The following is a 21515-nucleotide window of genomic DNA, read 5'->3' as shown; positions in this document are numbered from 1 at the left end:
GATATTATTCTTTACTTGTCTCACTAGATATCCTTGTCTCCCTTCCATTTTACTTCACTAGTTAGGATAGTACAGAAAAAAAAGCCTTTAAGGTAATGCAAAATATTGTAATTCAGTAAGAAAATTATTACGTTAGAAGATCACAGTAGTTGGGAAACCAGATGATATCAGAAGTTCTGTATCCAACTCAAATCTTACAACTAGGAAAAGGTACGGTATGCTCAATAGTTCGAGAGACTGTGTGTAAACTGAGTATGAACGTTTATTTCTGACGTTGCCAGTTACACATATTTCCAGAAAATCTAAGTGATGCCAATGAAAATAACGAGTGACTATTTCACCAGGATATTTCAACAATGGAGGAATAACCATCAAGGAGAAGATTTATTTCGCTGCTTGATAAGAGGCCATTAAATCGAAATTAATTTACTAAGGTCTCAAAAACTAAATTTCTATAGTATATAAAACTTTCACACTTTTCGGTTTTACTTACTATTATGAATATGAACTGCTTCATCTACAGTGAGAATAGCGATATGGTTTTAGAACGAGAAAAAGAAATTAGGAATGTTAAACTTCAGGGTTAATTTAAATAAAGTAAAACTGATTTTCGTGACTTCCTTTTCCAAACACTAGATCAGAGTGTATACCTAATACAGACGAAAACAGCAGAAAAATAAGTTAGTAAATAAACATGTTAATTACAACTAAACCCTAAATGTTATACGTGGCAGTCATATAGTTAAGAAGTGGAGGGCTGGGTTTATCTGACTGACTCGGCTGATGTCAACTTTCTCCATCCATATGTCGTAAGAGCTGTAGAACGTATGTCGGAGATTCTGGCACTTCTTCTTCTTAGCAGCGAGAACGTAACTGCACCATACGAAGTCAGCTGTAATAGACTTTCGGGACAAGGACCAGCAGAGTATTCTGAAACAGATCCGTATAAGTCGCGGGCCCTTAACGGGTAGCGTCAACAACAGTTTATTTTCTGACGCCTGCCATGGAAGGCAGGAGGCAGCTTAAACCCATCTACCAAAGACGCTGTAATTTACTAATTATCGATAATTTATCAATGATTCCCTCTTCTGCTGAAAACAGCACGCTACAGTTCAGAATTCTAAAGTGACAGAGATATTTCAGTTTGAGGTTTTAGACTCTAAAATAATGTATTACCGTAAAATGAATTCCAAGTCTAAAAATGTTTGGATAATTTAAAAAGGAACTCAGTGGCTTGATGGCATAAAACTTGAAAAGCAAACCGAATTAATAATAGGTCACAACTTATATAGCTGATCAGCATTGGCCACAAAGACACATCCAAGACATCGCCATGACGTAAAACACACGTGAGTACACAGATAAACGGAGAACCAATTATACCTGTCACTCAAACGACACCCAGTGTCGAGCTGTTATACTTACCAAACTGGCCCTGTAGTATACTTGTCCACATCGTAAATCTACTACTTGTACTGGATAGCTCACTTTACGAGCAAATTAGTACTAGGCAGCTCTAGGTTTTTGCCACTAGCCTTGATATTAATATTAACTTAAGCAGGAAGTGAGCCGTAAATTAGCAATCAGGGGGTAGCCCTTTTCATCTTTCACATCTTGCATCGATAATCAAACTAAGTCCAGAGCTCATTTAACGTGTTTGAGTGAGGGCACGCTACATGTAGCTTACACTAAGCACCCGGAAAGGTGGGCATTAGTACATGTAACCAAATGAACAACCGTAAGCACGGCTACGAACGCCGCTCACCCGCAGGTCAGCCTCTCCACAATAACGGTCAGCAGAATGTTTCAGTAAATTTCGCCATCTCTCACAAGCAAAGCCGACTTCAGTCTTCAAATATGAACACTACAGGTTAAACCGCTCACTGTTCACCAAATGGAGTACCATAAACAAGTGACATCAACAGCCCACAAGGGCGGTCTGAACTAAAGCCATCAGCACACGAGCGCGCGTTCTCGCTTCCCACGCCCGTGTTCCCGGGTTCGATTCCCGGCGGGGTCAGGGATTTTCTCTGCCTCGTGATGACTGGGTGATGCGTGATGTCCTTATGTTAGTTAGGTTTAAGTAGTTCTAAGTTCTAAGGGACTGATGACCATAGATGTTAAGTCCCATAGTGCTCAGAGCCATTTGAACCAAGCCACACGAGCGCCGTAGAATTGACTGCTTCGTAGATAGGTTAATAAAACAATACAATAATACGACAGCACTGTGAAATCGTGTACCGAACGCTCTGGGAACTTAGCGTGAATAAACGCTCCATGCCAATTACATCACATAGCAATAGGTTATACACCACTTTCACTGCGTCATCCATGGTCGGCGGTAATTACACAGCTAACCACTGTCACTTTAGTCCATAGTTACACCGTTGTCTGAGTAGGGAAAAGGTTATGGTTCAAATGGCTCTGAGCACTATGCGACTTAACTTCTGAGGTCATCAGTCGCCTAGAACTTAGAACTAATTAAACCTAACTAACCTAAGGACATCACACACATCCATGCCCGAGGCAGGATTCGAACCTGCGACCGCAGCGGTCACGCGGTTCCAGACTGAAGCGCCTTTAACCGCACGGCCACACCGGCCGGCGAAAAGGTTATGCAGATCATCAGTTCTCGTAGATGTAACATCTTTAGCGACCCCACGTTCACAGAAAGATTACGCAACATTGCAGCAGGAATGTATAGGAACACGTAGCCAATAAATTAACAAATAAACCAGCAAATGCTATAGCAACTGCAAAAGCAACTCCCCAGTGCCTCGAGCATGACACTTCAGACTTAGGCAAACAGACATGATCCATGAACGTTAGCGAATATAAACCTGCAGGCAAAGCATCGATTCGTATCCAAGTTCAGCAATGTAATAAGGACAGTAGCAACCTACACTGGTAACAACCAAGTTAAAAGACAAGCAACCCAAAATAACACCCACAGTTCCATTTTTCTGCTCGCTCTATTCATCAACAAAGTCACTGCAAGACCTAGTTATCCACCTCCTTCCACAACTGCAGGATTCCAAGCTGATTCTGGCACTCACTATCCCAGAACTATCAGACCACACGACGAAGAGAGACTGCCACATTGGCTGAGTGCGCCTCCTCAATCTGGATCGCTCGCGGAACCTTGGCCGCGAGAGCGACACCCACCACCGAAACGGCGCTGCACTTATAAATTTGGCAACACAAACTGCAAGGCAGATGAACACCTGACACACATGTTGTGGCCCATAGGTAATTTCAGTCTTACATAAAAAATAATTAAGAACAGGGACCACGTTATCTGTACTTTTTTCTTGTCAGAAAGTTAAAGACTATCACATAAAGTATGTAAGTTTTTAGTATTAGACAAAGTGAACGCTGTTATTTCACAGGAAACTCGGGTCTTTCACTACATCCAAGTGTCCCCAGCAGAGAAATTGTTTCACCTTACTGTGTTACACACTTGAAGGATAGCAGTGTCATGTTATTCCCCTGGACAAGCTCATTTCCGAACATTACATTAGGTAATCTGTTCAGTTAAGGAAAACTATAAAGTATTGTGCAACAGATCTTAAAATATGCGGTTGAAATCTTGCAATTTATGAGTGCATGCGGCATCTAAATCAGTTGTCCGTTTAAGTGCTACGAGAATTTCAATCAATGACCTCAAATGAATTGGAGGTGGACGGCAGCCATGTTTGACCACCGTTGCGCAAGGTGGTGAACCTTCACTCCGGGAGACAGGAGTTTGCAGCTTGGGTGGAAGCCACGTCCCAGAGAAGGCCGCGGTGGCCCAGCGGTTCTAGGCGCTACAGTCTGGAACCGCGTCACCGCTACGGTCGCAGGTTCGAATACTGCCTCGGGCATGGATGTGTGTGATGTCCTTAGGTTAGTTAGGTTTAAGTAGTTCTAAGTTCTAGGGACTGATGGCTTTAGAAGTTAAGTCCTATAGTGCTCAGAGCCATTTGAACCATTTGAACCACGTCCCAGAGAGGAGAGAAAGATGCGACTCGAATGTTCTAGAAGCTTGGTGTAGGTGGATCTAAAAAGTAAGATGCTGTTTTAGGGGAATGACACCCCTTGGCAATCGCAGGATGAAATCGTCCCTTGTTCTGCAACGTGGGAGGTAAGAAACAGTCCGTCTCTAAAAATACGCTTTGTATGCTACTGGCAGCTCCTGATATCATCACAAGAAAGACTCAGAGTGAGTTCAAGCGAGAGTTACTGGTGTAACTCGAGAGTATCTTAGTAAAATTGTGGTGTCTGACGTCACAGGCTGCCAAACGGCTGCAAATAGGGATAGTTTCCTTTGTTGTAGGCGGGTGTTGGCTGAGGTCGGGACATGTAGCTGGTGACACCTGCAAATGAGGGGTACAGTAAGCTTTGTTATTAATTCAACAGATGCTTGCGAAATATACACTGATCAGCCACAACATTATGACCACCTGCCTAATAGCCAGCATGTCGATTTTCGGCACAGATAACAACGGCTACAAGTTGTGACCTGGAAGCAGTGAGACCTTGTTAGGTTTCTGGAGGCATTTGGCACCACATCTGCACACACGTCACCTTATTTCCGAATATTCGGGAGGGTGGAGGTGATGAGCTCTGATACCACATTCAGTAACATCCCAGATGTGTTTGATCGGGTTCAGATCTGGCGAGTTAGGTGAGGGTTGGAGGTGGGGGTGGTAGCGGGAGGGGCCGCACGTCAGTAGGAACACATCAGTAGGAACACATCTTAGGAACTCATTACTTCGTTTCTCGAACCACTCTATCACACTCCTGGACTTGAGACATAGTACATTATCCTGTTGAAAAATGGCACTGCCGTCAGGAAACATGGTCGTCATGAAGGGACATACATGATCTGCAACCAGTGTACGATACTCCTCGGCCGTTGTGGTGCCTTGCACGAGCTCCACTTGACTCATGGATCCCAACGTGAATTTCCCTAGAGCATAATGTAGCTATCCCGCAGTATAGGTGTCAATGAGTTCTCGCCTGGAAGACGACGGATTCGCGTCCTCACATCGGCATGATGAAGAAGCTATCAGGATTCATCAGAGAGTGAAATTCTCTGCCACTGCACCAATGTCCATTGCTGATGGTCACGTGCCCATTTCAGTCTTAGTTGCCCATGTCGTGTTGTCGACATTGGCCCATCGTTAGTAGTGTTCGGTGACTGTGTGTTCAGACACATTTTTACTCTGTGCAGCATTTAAGCGTGTTAGTTCCGCCACAGTTCTCTGCTTGTCCTGTTTTACCGGTCTGCCCTGCTTACGACGTCCTTCGTCTGTAATGAGGGTGGTTTCACCTTGGTTTCGCCACATGTTGAAGACACCACAGCACTCCTCGAATACCCGATAAATCGTGCAGTTGACGAAATGTTTGTGACGTGCCTCTTGGCCACGACAATCTGCCGTCAGTCAAACTCAAATAGATCGCGCACTTTTGCCATTCTACACATGGACAGCATGCTCAATAATACTACATGCACCGTGTGTGTATCTCTTTAGCAATCATTCCTCGCCAGTTTACGTTACTGCCACCTGGACGGGTTTATATCGACAATAGGTCGGTGGTCATAATGTTTTGGATGGATACGTGCTCTACCAACTGGGCTCCCCAAGCACGACTCGCGACTCGCACTCACTTTACTTCCGCTAGTGCTTCGTCTCCTACCTTTCAAGAGCATTTGCCTGCGAAAGACAAATGTCCGGGATTCGAGTCTCTGTTTGGGACATTGTTTTTATCTGCCAGGAAGTTTCAAGCTCAGCTTATTATCTTACTGTGTATACACTCTGTGGTGCGGAAGATAATATTGCAGATGACTCTTTGATCGCTAATGAGTGTGGAATATTTTGTGGGCTATCCTCACACTTCATATACAAACCCACGGGTGGCAGCTGTTTTGGTATGATATCCCACTGGGATCGCTAGTTTGTCAGTATTGGGAGATGATTCCTTTGAATGAGTGGCTTCTGTGTAGGTCTCTGAATTCTGGTGTGATGAGCATTTGTCTTTGGTTTCAGATTGATTCAATTATATATCAAGTTAAATGGATAACACAGGCCTTTAACAACATAGTCTGATGATATCAGATGCATTGGATACTTATTTATGGACAACTAACCTCTTCCAAAGGTTGTGCACGGACCACCAGCTACAGCGCAACGTCAGAACTCGTGCACAGAAGACAAGTGAGTTGTTGAAAGGCTACAACTCACTGATGCGAACCATATGATAGTGCTACGTGAGAAGTGCCTCTAACACAGAAACCCAGGATGACGGTGAGTTCTGTTTCCCACAGATATTGTATGTTTGCGCTTTTCACAAACCTTCCAAAAATTGATGCTTCAACAGTAATTAACAGGAGAGTAGGTTGCACGCTATGTGGAGCTTCTCTGAATATCTCGATAAGCATGAGTGTGACGACGTGTACTTAGTAGTTACATCCAGAAGAAATTTTCACCCTGTAGCGGAATGCACTGATTTGAAACATCCTGACGGATTAAAACTCTGTGCCATTCTATGAGTCCTATCGGAAACCTTTGCCTTTTGTGGAGAAGTGCTCTACCAACTATCCGAGGACTACTTGGGACTCAACGTTGCAGCTGAACTTCTGCCAGCACCCATTTTTTTACTTTCCATACTTCACATAACTTCTCCTGCATTGTGTTGCGGGGAATATCACTCAAGGAAATGTCTTAACCCCTGTCTAGAGGAGAATTTCCAAAATGAAATTTCTATCAATAGCGGAGAGAACTTGCAACCAAAAGACAAAGGTTCCAGTCTTGTGCCTCGGTTTTAATCTACCGGGAAGTTTTAGTTATTTCCATGTTCCATAGATTATATGCATGACTTTTTTTCGAAATGATGTGGACTGCATGTTTTTACAAGCTTTGTACACATGATTTGTCTGTGTTCAGTGATGTGGTGACATGATGCTAAATAGCATAGTCTCCAATGTGCGGAAGGTCTGGGTGCTCTATGGTGCTGGCTGAGAGGGGGGGGGGTGAGTCACAAGCAGCTTGATGATAGTGGGAGCTTTTTCTTTACGTCCTAGTAGTCTATATTAGTAATTGAAGCTCACATCAGGTGGCGCTCGGTGGTTAGCGTCGATACCACAGATCTCTGAAGCAAAACGCTGTCATGAAGACGCCAAGAACTGCTGTCTGCAACCTTGTGACACTAGCATTTCAAGCTTCGCAGCTGAGCTCCATCAGGAGCTCATGCAACACGAGCCACGCCGAGAGCAGGACGTGCTGGTAGCTGCCCCAGCCGTGGCTAGGGACGCGAGTGTGGGCCCTCTGGATGCAAATCCCGATCCAGCGTCTGGATGGCGGCATCTGGCGCTGGCGTGGGCCGGTTGCTCGGCGGCTGGGAGACTTCAGTTCGACACTCGGCCCATCAGCGATGTAGGTGACCCCTCAGACTGCCGGTTCTGTCAGCTTGCCAGTTGATCGGTAGTGGCCTCACAGTACAGCCCACACCACAGCGGATGCTGGTTCGATGACTCATCGGCTCCATGACTGAACGATTCGATGACTTGCAGATTCGATGCCCAAGCTGTAGTGTGGACGGCGTAAGAAGATCCCCGACAGTTCGCAGCACCGTTGCCAGCTTTCGATAGGGAAGCGAAAAAAGTAGCTATCTACAGAACTGTGGCAACGCTTAGGTGTTGCCATAGAAATATTTGTTAAACCGCTTAATTGGTTCAGGTAGACAGAGGAAATGCAGCGCACAGCCCGCTGAAACTGTCAGGGATCAACATACACCGACTCAGTTGCAGCCAGATAGCTTGTATTAATATGCACAAAATGAGATTTGTTGTGGAGTGACAGTAAATGTCTTGTACGCCGCGTGACGCGGACTCTCCGGTTAGGGTAACTCGCTAATTACCGACAAGAAGGCGGTATGCTGCGCCTTGGAGAGCAGTGCGGCCAGCAACGAGCCAGTGATTTGCCTCACACTGTTGCAAATAAGAATACGTACATTATTTATTAATACGTTCTTGGATCACTATTACTTGACGCACTGAATGTCATAACCTGGATTACAATTACCTTTTATTTTAGTCTCAGTGCTATTTTACATCATTCCATAACACGGTGTCATGTTTACTTTAGAACCGGGACATCCAATTTTACTTTAACGTTCTATGAACAACGTAAGTTTTGTCTGTAATCCGAACTGTGCCACAGTGAAGACCAAATACACTGAAGTGATAAAAGTCGTCGCATAGCGATATGCACGTGTACAGATGCCGGTAGCATCGCATACAGAAGGTACAAAAGAACATTGCATTGGCGCAACTGTCATTTGTACTCAGGTGGTTCACGTGAAAAGATTTCGAACGTGATTATCGCAGCTCGAAGGCAGTTAAAAGACTACGAAGGCCGAATGATAGTTGGAGTTAGACACATGGAACATTCCATTTCGAAAACCCTTAAATTCTGTATTCCGGGATCCCAGTGTCGAGAGTGTGCCGAGAATATAAAATTCCAGGCATTACCTCCCACTGCTGACAATGCAGTGGCCGACGGCCTGCTCTTAACGTCCGAGAGCAACGGCGTTTGCGTAGAGTTGTCAGTGCTGAAAGACAAGCAACATTGCGTGAAATAACCCTTTGGTGAGGTGTGCGATGACCATGTCCGTTAGGACAGTGCGGCGAAATCTCGCTTTAATTGCCTGTGGCAGCAGATGACCGACGCTATTCCTTTTCCTAATAGCACGACATCGTCTGCAGCGTCTCTCCTGGGCTCGTGAGTACAGTATATCGGATGAACCGTAGACGACTGGAATACCGTGAGTCCCAAGTTCATTTGCTAAGAGCGGGTGATAGGATTGGAGTGTGGCGCAATGGTCCAAAGTTGTCAACATGGCTCCTTAATAGTGTGGGCTGGTCCAGCTGAACCAATAAGTGACTGGAAATGGTTATTTTTATGACTGACAATGCGCCATGCACGTCGCAATTGTTCGCATTTGGGTTGAATTACATTATAGAAAATTCGGGGGAACTATTTACCCATTCAGTGGAATATTTACGGCACATAATCGAGAAATCATGCCCTGCACAAAACCCTGCACCGGCAACACTTCCGCAATTATGGACGACTGAAGAGGCAGCATGTATCAGTATTTCTGCAGGGGACTTCTGACGACTTGTTGACTCCACGCCGCGTCGAGTTGCTGCCCTCGTGTCACTTAAATTTACGAGTAAGTAACAATTCGTCTACAGAATAAAAGGGTTTGTCAAGACGAAATTATTTTAAGCCAGATTCATTCTTAACTTTACTACACGTGAGTCATTTGGTAAATTATCAAACATTTTTGAAAACGCGTTCTAAACTCGTTTCTGATCCATTGACAGCTTAAGTAATCCTTTTTTTCTAGTGCTTTGGCTGATGTCAACTATTCTTCTCGGACTGAAACGGATTGTTTATGACGAATTACATTAGCGAATATACATTTTGTGAAGGGTTGGGTAAAATACTTAATTTTTTGAAGATGTGTCCGCAGGATATTAGTGGGTGGCAACTGCTGCCTTGTGTGCAGTCATTACTTTCGTTGTATATTATCTGTCAGCCGGCAAATTATGCCTTAAGATAGTAATAAGTCTCAATACATCTGTTTGTTCTTAAGAAACCAGGAATTACATGATGAGCAACAGTTGGCGAACTTAGTTTTTCATCTGTGAGTAATGTATTGAGATATCAATTCCATTTACTGAACATATTAGGCACTCTAGATGCATCATTTGATATTCGCAGGGACGTAGTCAATTTGCAAAACGTCAACTCGTTTTACCTGTTACAATATATCATATATATACTTATTGAGTACTACTCAACACAGAAATGTCAGCAATAATGTGCCGTGAGATGACACTCTTCCTCCATACTACCTATGTCAAATTCAAAAACGCTTTCAACACTATCGGATTTTGCCAACATACCTAGCAATTACTGACATGCTTCATGTCACATACCCGTTCATCAATTACTAATCAGTGTACTTTGTAGCCTTATGTACAGCTACGACAGATTATTCCTCGTATGTATTATTAAAACAGGTCGCTGTGTCCAGCACCTTACTTTGCCCGCAGGAATTATTCTTGGACGACTTCCTTAGAGAATGTTGGAACGAAGTACTTTCATGGTGAACGTACTGGTTGATATTTAGTTTATGACGTGTCAATAGCTACGAATAATTTAAAAACAATAAGAAAAAGTTTTACCGAATTTTCATTTTGAGTGCTAGGTTACGAAGACCACTTATGGTCAGCTTTGCTGCACTGTCGGGATCCTCCACTACTTTTTCATATTTTAACACCCTTAGTTACGATATCCACAGCGGTTCTGCAAAGCAGAAGTACGTCAGGCGACACGAACGGATGAATATGTTGTGCGCGCGTATCACATTCTCTCTTTTGTTATAGCTGTCGGCTGCTCACAATGCAACCCCCATGAGATGGTCTGACATCTCCTCTTCATGTCAGACGCTCGACGTTCAATTCATATAATCTGCGGCGAAAAAGTGTTTTTTTTTTCTGTCTCTGAGTGAGGCGCTTTGTTACATAGAACTATAATTGGGGATTGTATTGTGAACTGAAAGATCATCCGTCGTGTTGCAGCTGTTGGCTGTTTTCTTATCTTTACCTCAGTATTACAGTTGGCACGTAAAGTATCATACGATAATAAGCAACGAATGACTGAAACGCTTTCGGTTAATTCGCTGTACGTGCATTTATATAACAATTGACATTCTGTAACCTAAAATTTTACATTAGGTACGGTACAAAAAAGTTTTGGTAAAATTGCAAGGGAAAGAGAAACTAGATGGGGAAAGTTAAACTTCTAAACCAGTCTAGTTTAGTAGTTTATTCAGGACAAGAAACTATTAAGAATATACAGGGTGTTTCAAAAATGACCGGTATATTTGAAACGGCAATAAAAACTAAACCAGCAGCGATAGAAATACACCGTTTGTTGCAATATGCTTGGGACAACAGTACATTTTCAGGCAGACAAACTTTCGAAATTACAGTAGTTACAATTTTCAACAACAGATGGCGCTGCGGTCTGGGAAACTCTATAGTACGATATTTTCCACATATCCACCATGCGTAGCAATAATATGGCGTAGTCTCTGAATGAAATTACCTGAAACCTTTGACGACGTGTCTGGCGGAATGGCTTCACATGCAGATGAGATGTACTGCTTCAGCAGTTGAATTGTTTCTGGATTCTGGCGGTACACCTGGTCTTTCAAGTGTCCCCACAGACAGAAGTCACAGGGGTTCATGTCTGGCGAATAGGGAGGCCAATCCACGCCGCCTCCAGTATGTTTCGGATAGTCCAAAGCAATCACACGATCATTGAAATATTAATTCAGGAAATTAAAGACGTCGGCCGTGCGATGTGGCCAGGCACCATCTTGCATAAACCACGAGGTGTTCGCAGTGTCGTCTAAGGCAGTTTGTACCGCCACAAATTCACGAAGAATGTCCAGATAGCGTGATGCAGTAATCGTTTCGGATCTGAAAAATGGGCCAATGATTCCTTTGGAAGAAATGGCGGCCCAGACCAGTACTTTTTGAGGATGCAGGGACGATGGGACTGCAACATGGGGCTTTCGGTTCCCCATATGCGCCAGTTCTGTTTATTGACGAAGCCGTCCAGGTAAAAATAAGCTTCGTCAGTAAACCAAATGCTGCCCACATGCATATCGCCATCATCAATCCTGTGCACTATATCGTTAGCGAATGTCTCTCGTGCAGCAATGGTAGCAGCGCTGAGGGGTTGCCGGGTTTGAATTTTGTATGGATAGAGGTGTAAACTCTGGCGCATGAGACGATACGTGGACGTTGGCGTCATTTGGACCGCAGCTGCAACACGGCGAACGGAAACCCGAGGCCGCTGTTGGATCACCTGCTGCACTAGCTGCGCGTTGCCCTCTGTGGTTGCCGTACGCGGTCGCCCTACCTTTCCAGCACGTTCATCCGTCACGTTCCCAGTCCGTTGAAATTTTTCAAAAAAATGGTTCAAATGGCTCTGAGCACTATGGGACTCAACTGCTGTGGTCATAAGTCCCCTAGAACTTAGAACTACTTAAACCTAACTAACCTAAGGACAGCACACAACACCCAGCCATCACGAGGCAGAGAAAATCCCTGACCCCGCCGGGAATCGAACCCGGGAACCCGGGCGTGGGAAGCTAGAACGCTACCGCACGACCACGAGATGCGGGCTGAAATTTTTCAAACAGATCCTTTATTGTATCGCTTTTCGGTCCTTTGGTTACATTAAACCTCCGCTGAAAACTTCGTCTTGTTGCAACAACACTGTGTTCTAGGCGGTGGAATTCCAACACCAGAAAAATCCTCTGTTCTAAGGAATAAACCATGTTGTCTACAGCACACTTGCATGTTGTGAACAGCACACGCTTACAGCAGAAAGACGATGTACAGAATGGCGCACCCACAAACTGCGTTGTCTTCTATATCTTTCACATCACTTGCAGCGCCATCTGTTGTTGAAAATTGTAACTACTGTAATTTCGAAAGTTTGTCTGCCTGAAAATGTACTGTTGTCCCAAGCATATTGCAACAAACGGTGTATTTCTATCGCTGCTCGTTTAGTTTTTATTGCCGTTTCAAATATACCGGTCATTTTTGAAACACCCTGTAGAACGCACCGGACGTCCGTCATAGATGGCTGACGAAGTAGAAGGTTATGAGGTGTTTGCAGTGAAAAGATAACGAAATCACTGACATTTTAGTTCTCTGAATTTTGAAGAACGTGAAACACGGCCCGCTAGGTTAAAATATCTATTCCCTCTTCCCTGTCGTGATAAGAGCACAAAATGGAACCACGTGTGCTGTATTTTGAAGTATTCCACCTCAGCTCTTTTTCCTAAGTATTTTATTATACCTCACACTGTTGACTAATTCCGTCCTTACATGCTATTTTGAAGCGAAGTCTACAAAGGATCATATCAAAGATACAAATATACGAGTATGTTTGTCTGACTGACTGACTTACAAAAATAATATTTTATTACGAACAGCCTAAAATTGTACTTATAGGTATCAATGTGTTATACAATTACTATTCTGTAAATAACCGGCGGTTATACCCGAACTGAAAACGAGCACATAACGTGCAAGCGTCGGAATCAAAACTGGAGAGCTTACTGCGTGCAGTAGTAGTCTTCTTTATAGATAATACTGCGTTATAGGACACTATACTTGCTCATTTTCGTTGTCGAACACGAACTGTCACTTCTGTCCACCTAGGAAACAGTTACAGCAAAGATACAGAAATTTGAATCAGTGTGTTCACAGGTAGATACCTGAATCAAAGACGTAACTCACTTTATGCTGTTATAAGCATATATGAAAAGGTGGAAAGCGTGAAACCAAATCTAGGACTAAAAGAGAATTCACACTTAACGGAACGTCACCGTCACGTTTTGGACCGTCGACGGTCAGAGAAATTTCTGAGCATTCACACTAGACGGCACGTCAACGTCGACACAACGTCGTGTGATGGTTCATAATACATTCGCCAGAGGCGCTTTTGTAGTCTATTGGCTTATTATCGGCATAGTTTCGGGTCTTCATAAAATGCCAAAATTTAATCTGAAGCAACTTGCAATGATTGAAATTGCCGTTGATGAAGAGGAAGAAGAACGGCGACCAAAAAGAGTGTGGGTCAGGAATATGTTAAAAGGCCGAGAATGCGAAGGAGAGTTTCATACCCTTTACAAGGAGCTGGAAGAGGAGGAATCGTCCTTCTTCAAATATTTTAGAATGTCTAAACAACAATTTTTTTACCTTTTAAGTAAGATACAGACGAGGATTACGAAGAAAAATTCAAGATTTAGGTGTCCAATATCACCACGACAGAAGCTGATGGTGTGCTTAAGGTATGCTCAGTTTAAACATTTATGTTTTTTAACTTTGTCGATTCTTGTTTTATCTTCTGTTTGTCGTAAAATTATATTATGACTGAAGCGTAAACTTCTGCAAGCTGCACCAGCTTTAATACCTGATTTTCTCTGTGTTACCGTATTTGAAAAGCCGTGTGAAGCACATTCAACAATATGTTTATTGTTTTCCGTCAGTGTTAACTGTTAAGAATATGAAATAAATAACATAGTATTGTTTTCCAGTGTATATTAATATCTTTTTCGTAATAGCTAGCACTGCAACCTGGATTTCAGGTGGGGTGGAGGGGGAGAAGGGTGTTCCAATAACACACTTTAGCCACTTAATGTAACAGTTATTTGCTCTGTGCACTATTAATATTTGTGAATGTGTATTATTTGTGGGTGGCTTTAAACACTCAGCATTTCTTACTGCATTGTAAGTTACGCTAGGTAAGTTTTCTCTATGGCTCTTTATTCATGACTAATTTAATGTTTCTCAGGTACTTGGCGACAGGTGATTCCCTTCTCACATTATCGTTCAGTTACCGACTTGGGCACTCAACTGTCCATAACATTGCTAAGGAAGTATGCCAGGCAATAATTGATTCAATGTTACCTGAAGTAATGCCAACTCCAACAGAAGAAGACTGGCAACGAATAGGTGAACAGTTTTTGGATCTATGGAACTTTCCCAATTGTATCGGTGCAATTGATGGGAAACACATTCAGATTGTGGCTCCTCCAAACAGTGGATCCCAGTTTTATAACTATAAGCAAACATTTTCCATAGTTCTTCTTGCACTAGTTGATGCCAACTATAAGTTTATAAACGTAGACATTGGGTCTTATGATAAAAATAGTGATGGGGGCATATTTGCCCATTCAAACTTGGGGAAAGCCTTGGAACTTGGCAAATTGCAAGTGCCAGGAGATAAGAGACTTCCTGGTACTGATGTTGTAGTGCCACATGTGATTGTTGGTGATGAAGCCTTCCCACTAAAAACTTATTTATTAAGGCCATATCCAAAAAGTCAAGCAAGTGGTGATATTGCCATGAGTGCTTTTAACGCCAGGCTATCCAGAGCTCGCCGAGTCTCAGAAAATGCGTTTGGGTGATTAGCCCAGAAACTTAGAATTTTTTTTAGGAGAATTAATTCAATGCCAGAGAATGTGGACAAGATAGTGATGGCAACATGTATTCTTCACAACTATATCAAAGAAAATGTTCATGCACAAACTGAAGGAGCAAATGGGACCCTTGTGTTGCAGGAGCTAACTGGACAAGGTGGTTCAGCAACATCATCTGCTTTTGTTGTATGGGAACACTGCAAAGATTTTTTCAATTCCCCTATTGGTAGACTCCCATGGGAGTTATTATAATGTGTATTTTCTTATGTGTTCAAAAGATATTCTCAAACAATTCCTCTTTCTATTTGTAAAAAAAAAAAAAAGAATGCCTGTAATTCCACTATATCTGACACTGAGTGAATGGCTATGTCTACAGTGTGTCTAAATTATTCTGAAATATTTTCCTAGTACCAGATCACTTGAAGTACTCGGCTGTGAGTATTTAAAGATAAAGTTTGGAGGAAAGGGGTGTCTGAAGCTGATGTCACTTTTCCATGAATGTATTCAACCATTTAGTACTATAGTAGCTTGGGACTGATATAACTCAACAATAATGAAATTTATTAAATAGTCCTGTAAAGCTGTTGTTTTATTTATAAATAAATGGAACTCTTATTTAACAAATTTGTTCAAATAAATGTGCTGATGTAAATAATATCTAGTGTTATGTTGTGAATATTAAATAGGGCAACAGGTTGCAGTTTTTGCATTGGGAATAAATATTACAAGGGAAAAATTCCAAGTATTGTGAATGTTCTCAATCTGCACAAGTGGCCACATGAACTATTCCCCTTGACATGAATATCAATGTATTTGGGTGCAGATTTGTAATTTCTTTTATAAGGGCTGAAAAGCAGTACTTGACATTGTTTTGAAGGCTGAAAGGAGATGTAATGGGTAGAGATCATGATCATAAATTTTCGAGCCATGGAGTTCTAAAGATTCCAGCTGTTGGAGGGCTAGTTACTTCTAAAACATCAGTAGATGCAGCAGTATTGTTTTCATATCATAAACCATGTTTTTTAACAAACTTGATCCAGCACAATATTTACATATGCAATATTGGAAAAGCACTAGTTTCATGGTTATCCATTACAGACTATGATTATTTCAGTAGCATCTCTATATACTCCAGTGGATGAATAATGCCTGTTTTTGAAAAGAATTAACATTTATTTTGGTGTAAGTAGGTGTATTTACTGCAGAAATGTGTGCTAATACATGTTTTTAATACTGTAATAAATAAGATACAGCTTACTATTTCACATTTTAATTACATCCACAGTTATTAGGTACTGAAAGTCTAAAACTAAGGCAAAGCAAAAGCCGTGTGTAATCCTTCACATCTCATTTGAATGGCTCAGAAAGGGGTAAATTATGCTGCCACAAAAGTCTTTGGTCACTTACCTAATAGCATCAAAAGTCTGACAGATAACCATGTAGCATTTAAAAGGAAATAAAAAGAATTTCTGAATGGCAACTCCTACTCATTAGATGAATTTTTGGATATAGTAAGTGAGTGATTTCCCCACCCCCACAAAAAAATTAAAGTGTCATGTAATATTTTGTGTAATGTAGTATCTTGTATAGACATCTTTTATTAACCTGACACGTTACACATCATTACGAAGTGTCATAATCATGATCTATGGATCAAGTACTAATCTAATGTCTCTAATCTACAGTTGGGTATGATTTGTAATTTCTTCTGTCAGTAATTCATAATAGCTGAACTAATCCAAGATGGGAAAGAGTTGGTGTAACATGCTCTGAGTCTGCAAAATGCATCCTAGTTAGCAAAATGAAAAGTCTTATGATTTATAATTCATAAATGAAGACTTTTGAGGTTTTAGGAAGAAAGTTGTTAATAAAGAGCTTGCCTGGATTCTTGTTTCACTTAGATGAAGAAAAAAATCACGTTCTTATTCCTGATACAAGTATTACCGAAAAAGTTACATATAAATTATCAGTGAGCTGTTCATTCATTTACTATGATGCTGTTCTCCATAGGAAACATGTCTAATAGGATACACCAGATTTTGGCTGCCTACAACACTATTGAAATTTTAAATATAAATAGTATAACCAGATAAACTTCTGTTCCTTCATATGTAACAGTAGCTCTCATTCAGAACAGTAATTCATATCATAGTAAAATATTGGTTGTCACTGTAAGGGCTTAACATGATCAATAAGTATATATTCATCTCTCACCTCCTTCCCCCCCTCCACACACACGCACACGCACACACACACACACACACACACACACACACACACACACACACACACACACACACACACACACACCATCAAAAAATAAGAAAGCCTAGCCTAACCAAAATCCTGAAAGAAAATTTCTTATTAATTTCATGTTAAGTCACTTCTGACTTGGCTGCTTGGTTCTCTTAAATTCTAGTCATCAGCATAAATAAGTCACAAACACAACAAAAACTACTTTGGGTGTAACAGGTGATTGTTTACATTATTTGGTTGTTAAGACAGAACTACACTGTGAAGAGACTTTTTATTTAATCAACTTATACATAGAAGTGCTTCCAAACTGTGTAACAAACAGCACTGTTCACGATGTATCACTATTAATATTTTCACACACTTGATCCCTTTCTAGATCAGACACTATTCTGTAAATTTCGTCTTTAGCTTGTATTTGCCGCAATGGGGACAATCTTTTTATACTGGCACATATCCCTGAAAGAAAACTGTCAATGTGATCTTCCTTTGGCTGTGTCGCTACAATATAATTCATCAGAGAAGCAGATGCAGAGTCTGTAGTTCTCCTCTTATTGCCACTTTGACTACGCTTTTGCATGACAGGCCTGCTTGTCTCTGACCTCAAATCACTGTTATTTTCAATGTCTGGAATAGGTGATGACACCTCACCGTTTGATTCATCCTCTGAACAAATATCACCAGTTATGTTAGAAACTGTTTCCCGCTCCAGCATGTATGGGCGCAGGAAAGCCATAATCTCCTCATACTTCCATGGCTTCTTGGGTATGGCAGCTTGTCCACTCTTTGTTTTTTTAATAACACATTTTCTAAATTGGCCTCTCAGTGACACCCATCGTTGCTTGCATTCAGGGCCTGAAATAAGACAACATATACAGCTGTTAATAGAGTGCATGGAGTAGTCTAATGCTTTTTCAAAAAATAATTAGGGACTTCCCAAACTTTTAACGGGGACACAAACACGGTTTGCTTTCATTTCTTTTTACAACAGCTTCCCAATAATATGAGGTACTTTTCATTTGCTATGCTGTTAATCAGCACATAGGCAATAGACACCATTTCTTGGAAATCATCCAGGTTTCTATAAAAACATACTTTTGTTCAAAAATTTTCATGAGTAAACACTCTCTACAAAATGTTCAATTAAAGCCTACACAAAGCTGAAGAAACTTTGTAAGCCTTATCTAGTAATTTACAAAACTGCAAACAAACATATTTGTATACTGTGATCTTTTTCTAGCTCCAAATATATATGAGAATAAGGTAAGAGATTCTTTACATACTAGGTACAAGAATGACTGTCCATTTATTTCCTTTTCACATGAATCAATGTAGTAAGTGATTGTATATTCTGTCATCCCATTAAAAGGTTTTTTGGTAATTACCCAGTCACAATGTGTCTGTTTTACATAAAAGAAGTGTTGTTTCATTCTGATCAAACGTACAGAGCAATAACACTTTTGTAATTTAAAGAATACGAGTGGCCCAAGTGCATTGCCAGATTTTCTGTATGGTGTGTTATTTACATAAATATTAAATTAGTGCAATATTTTGAAATTATAACAACATTATTACATTAGATACGTTATATTTTACTTTGAGGCTTTATGCGCTGCACAGCACAAAAGTGTCTGCTAAATTACTTTGTGCTACTCCCTCAGATAAATACTGGAAATATACTGCCCAATAAAACTGACTGGAACTATTCTCCGTTACGTGTATACAGCATCCACGTGCAGTACATAATTTAAAGATCCTGATATGCTAGGTGCACGTCAATACAACATAAATTCGGTCAACACCAGTGTATTTACGTTGCTGGAGTTTGTAAGTTTTAAAAAACACCTTGTACAGTATATAACGTTTTTACCGTGGAACGCTGCACACGGTACTCCACTCAAATATTCATCGTTGTAGCGAAAACTTTCCCACATACTAACTACGTACCACTTAACAATCCTTAGTAGAAAGTAAAATTAAATGGCGTTTCATTTACCTGGACGCCCCACCTCTTCTCCAATTTCCTTCCACAGTGTTTCTTTCCATATGGAATCATTATATCTCCTATCAGTCATATTATACAGCTCTGAATGAGAACGAACTAATTCAATCAAATACTCGTCGAACTCCATTATCTAAACAAAATAATAAATACAATAGAAAACACCGGAACTTACTTGTAATTAGAATAAATAACAAAGTGAAACTAGGAACTATAAAAAATTGAATCTTACATGTTAGGTACAAGCAAAGTTTTCGAACCACATCTACAAAACCTCACTCTTTCCAAAACATATAAACAGGGGCCGAGTAAAAACATGGAGGCAGTCCTTCGAAAACCAGAGATTTACATCACGTCAACTCACCGTCATGACGGGAAACATTCTCCGAAAGAATGCGTGACGCTGACGTGACGGAGACGCTCCGGGACGCTGACGTCGAGTGTGAACACAGCCATTAGAAACACAGGAAAGAATGTTTTGACGTGACGGACGTGACGGAGACGTTCCGTTAAGTGTGAATCGACCTTAACAGTGTGCCAAGGCATAAGATACGTCTGCAGAGTGCGATGAAATCCAGAAAAACAGGGGACAAGTCTTTAATAAGTTCTAAACTAAAAAAAGAAACGTAGAAATACACTCTGCCATACGGTACATCATTAGAAATACAACCTTTGTTAAAGTAGCTACACATAAATGTAACACACATTTATAAATGTAAATGAAAGCGACATTCACGACTGAATTGTGACTGCCGCGAATTTCGCGAAGGACTGGACCAGAGGTTTACAAACATTCATCCACCTTTTTATTACACAGTTTTAGTGAGCATTAAAGTGAGCAATATACTCAGTTATTAAATATCTCTGGCAAAATGGTCACCAAAAGAATTTTGAATATTAATAAACACGAACAGAGATTTTGGGTGCCGTAAGTTACGCAACAATCAGTTAATGAGGAAGGCACTTAAATCCCAATGAAAACAAACCCAATTACTTAACTATAATCATAATATTAATTTAACCTTCGGTAAGAGCCTGGCGAAGAATTTTATAATAAAAAGAGGAGCTTAAGGCTTCAACCTCATTTCATAACAAAACAAGGCTTAAACTTACGATAGCATAGGCAGCAAGACGGAACAATTTCCTGTATACAAACATTCAGCAGAACATGAATATTACAATGCCATTAACGAAGAGGGTAATAAGACTGTCAATGCCGTTCCTACAAAGGGAAGTTTAACACAGGAAAACCAAGGTAAATAATGGCCCCAATAAAGGTATACAAAATAATATTCAAGTTACTAACAGATCTGTTGATACATTAGGAGTAGCGGACCCTTGGGGTGTTTGGAGTCTACTGGCTGATGACCCGGAACTGCCGAACGATATGGCGTGGCTTAACCGTAAGTTCCGCAACCAAACACAGAACCACGGAACCTCTAGCACGGCCATAAATCGTCCACGTCGTAGTCAGATTCCATTCGGTCGGCCTACGAAAGACCAAAGAGGAACGGATGTGCATAGAAAAAGTTGGTCACGTGATGCGCAGCAACCAGTCCAAACTAGGACTAATAAAATCGTGAGAATGCTACCTAGCATACAAACCACAGATCATTACATTGAAATAAAAAGGTTAAACATACCACACAAAGATCAGGCGTAAGAAACAAGAACCCACTACACAATTTATCATTGGATTTAGCACTTCCGACTACCCTGACCCATTGACTTATAACCGACCACAAATTTAAACCGAAACCTGAGAAAAATATGTGCTTACACGTGAACACAGAAGAACCATATTATAATTAATAACAAGGCCTATTTCCACACTTAGTTGACGGCATAAAAAATTAAATATAACGTCAGGTGAGATTACTTGACCTAGTATAGTACAATTTAGGAGTCATTTAAAAATACAAATATAAATTTAAAACCAAATTTTGAAAACGAGTAAATGACCACGTTTGATTATTATCCCAGCTTACTACAGAGTCACACGAATGTCAAGATTTATGAAATTGTAGTAACTGAATGCATAAAGCGCTTAACCTGGTATATTGAATGTTACTAAGATAATTTTCCACAACGGGAGAAACCACAGTCAAATATTTTAAGCTTCTGAACAGGAGAAACAGATTAACAAATATATCACCTGCTTCCCGGTGCGCAAAAATGGCCAGCAACAGATTAAATC

The 21515-nt window shown here is 41.0% G+C and overlaps 1 protein-coding gene across 1 annotated transcript; it reads right to left on the bottom strand.

Annotated features, from left to right (window-relative positions):
* Window positions 1-4266: 4266 nt before the first annotated feature.
* Window positions 4267-19688, bottom strand: LOC126455112 (transcription factor Adf-1-like). The gene is made up of 4 exons (XM_050091150.1): window positions 19683-19688; window positions 19313-19451; window positions 17968-18171; window positions 4267-4355 (listed from the first exon to the last, which is right to left on the bottom strand). The coding sequence occupies exons 1-4, from the start codon at window positions 19686-19688 to the stop codon at window positions 4267-4269; spliced, it is 438 nt and encodes a 145-aa protein (XP_049947107.1).
* Between the last annotated feature and the right edge of the window lie 1827 nt (window positions 19689-21515).

Source organism: Schistocerca serialis, chromosome 1, assembly GCF_023864345.2.
Source record: "Schistocerca serialis cubense isolate TAMUIC-IGC-003099 chromosome 1, iqSchSeri2.2, whole genome shotgun sequence".
Taxonomy (NCBI): Eukaryota; Metazoa; Arthropoda; class Insecta; order Orthoptera; family Acrididae; genus Schistocerca; species Schistocerca serialis.
This window is presented reverse-complemented; position numbering and strand designations above follow the sequence as displayed.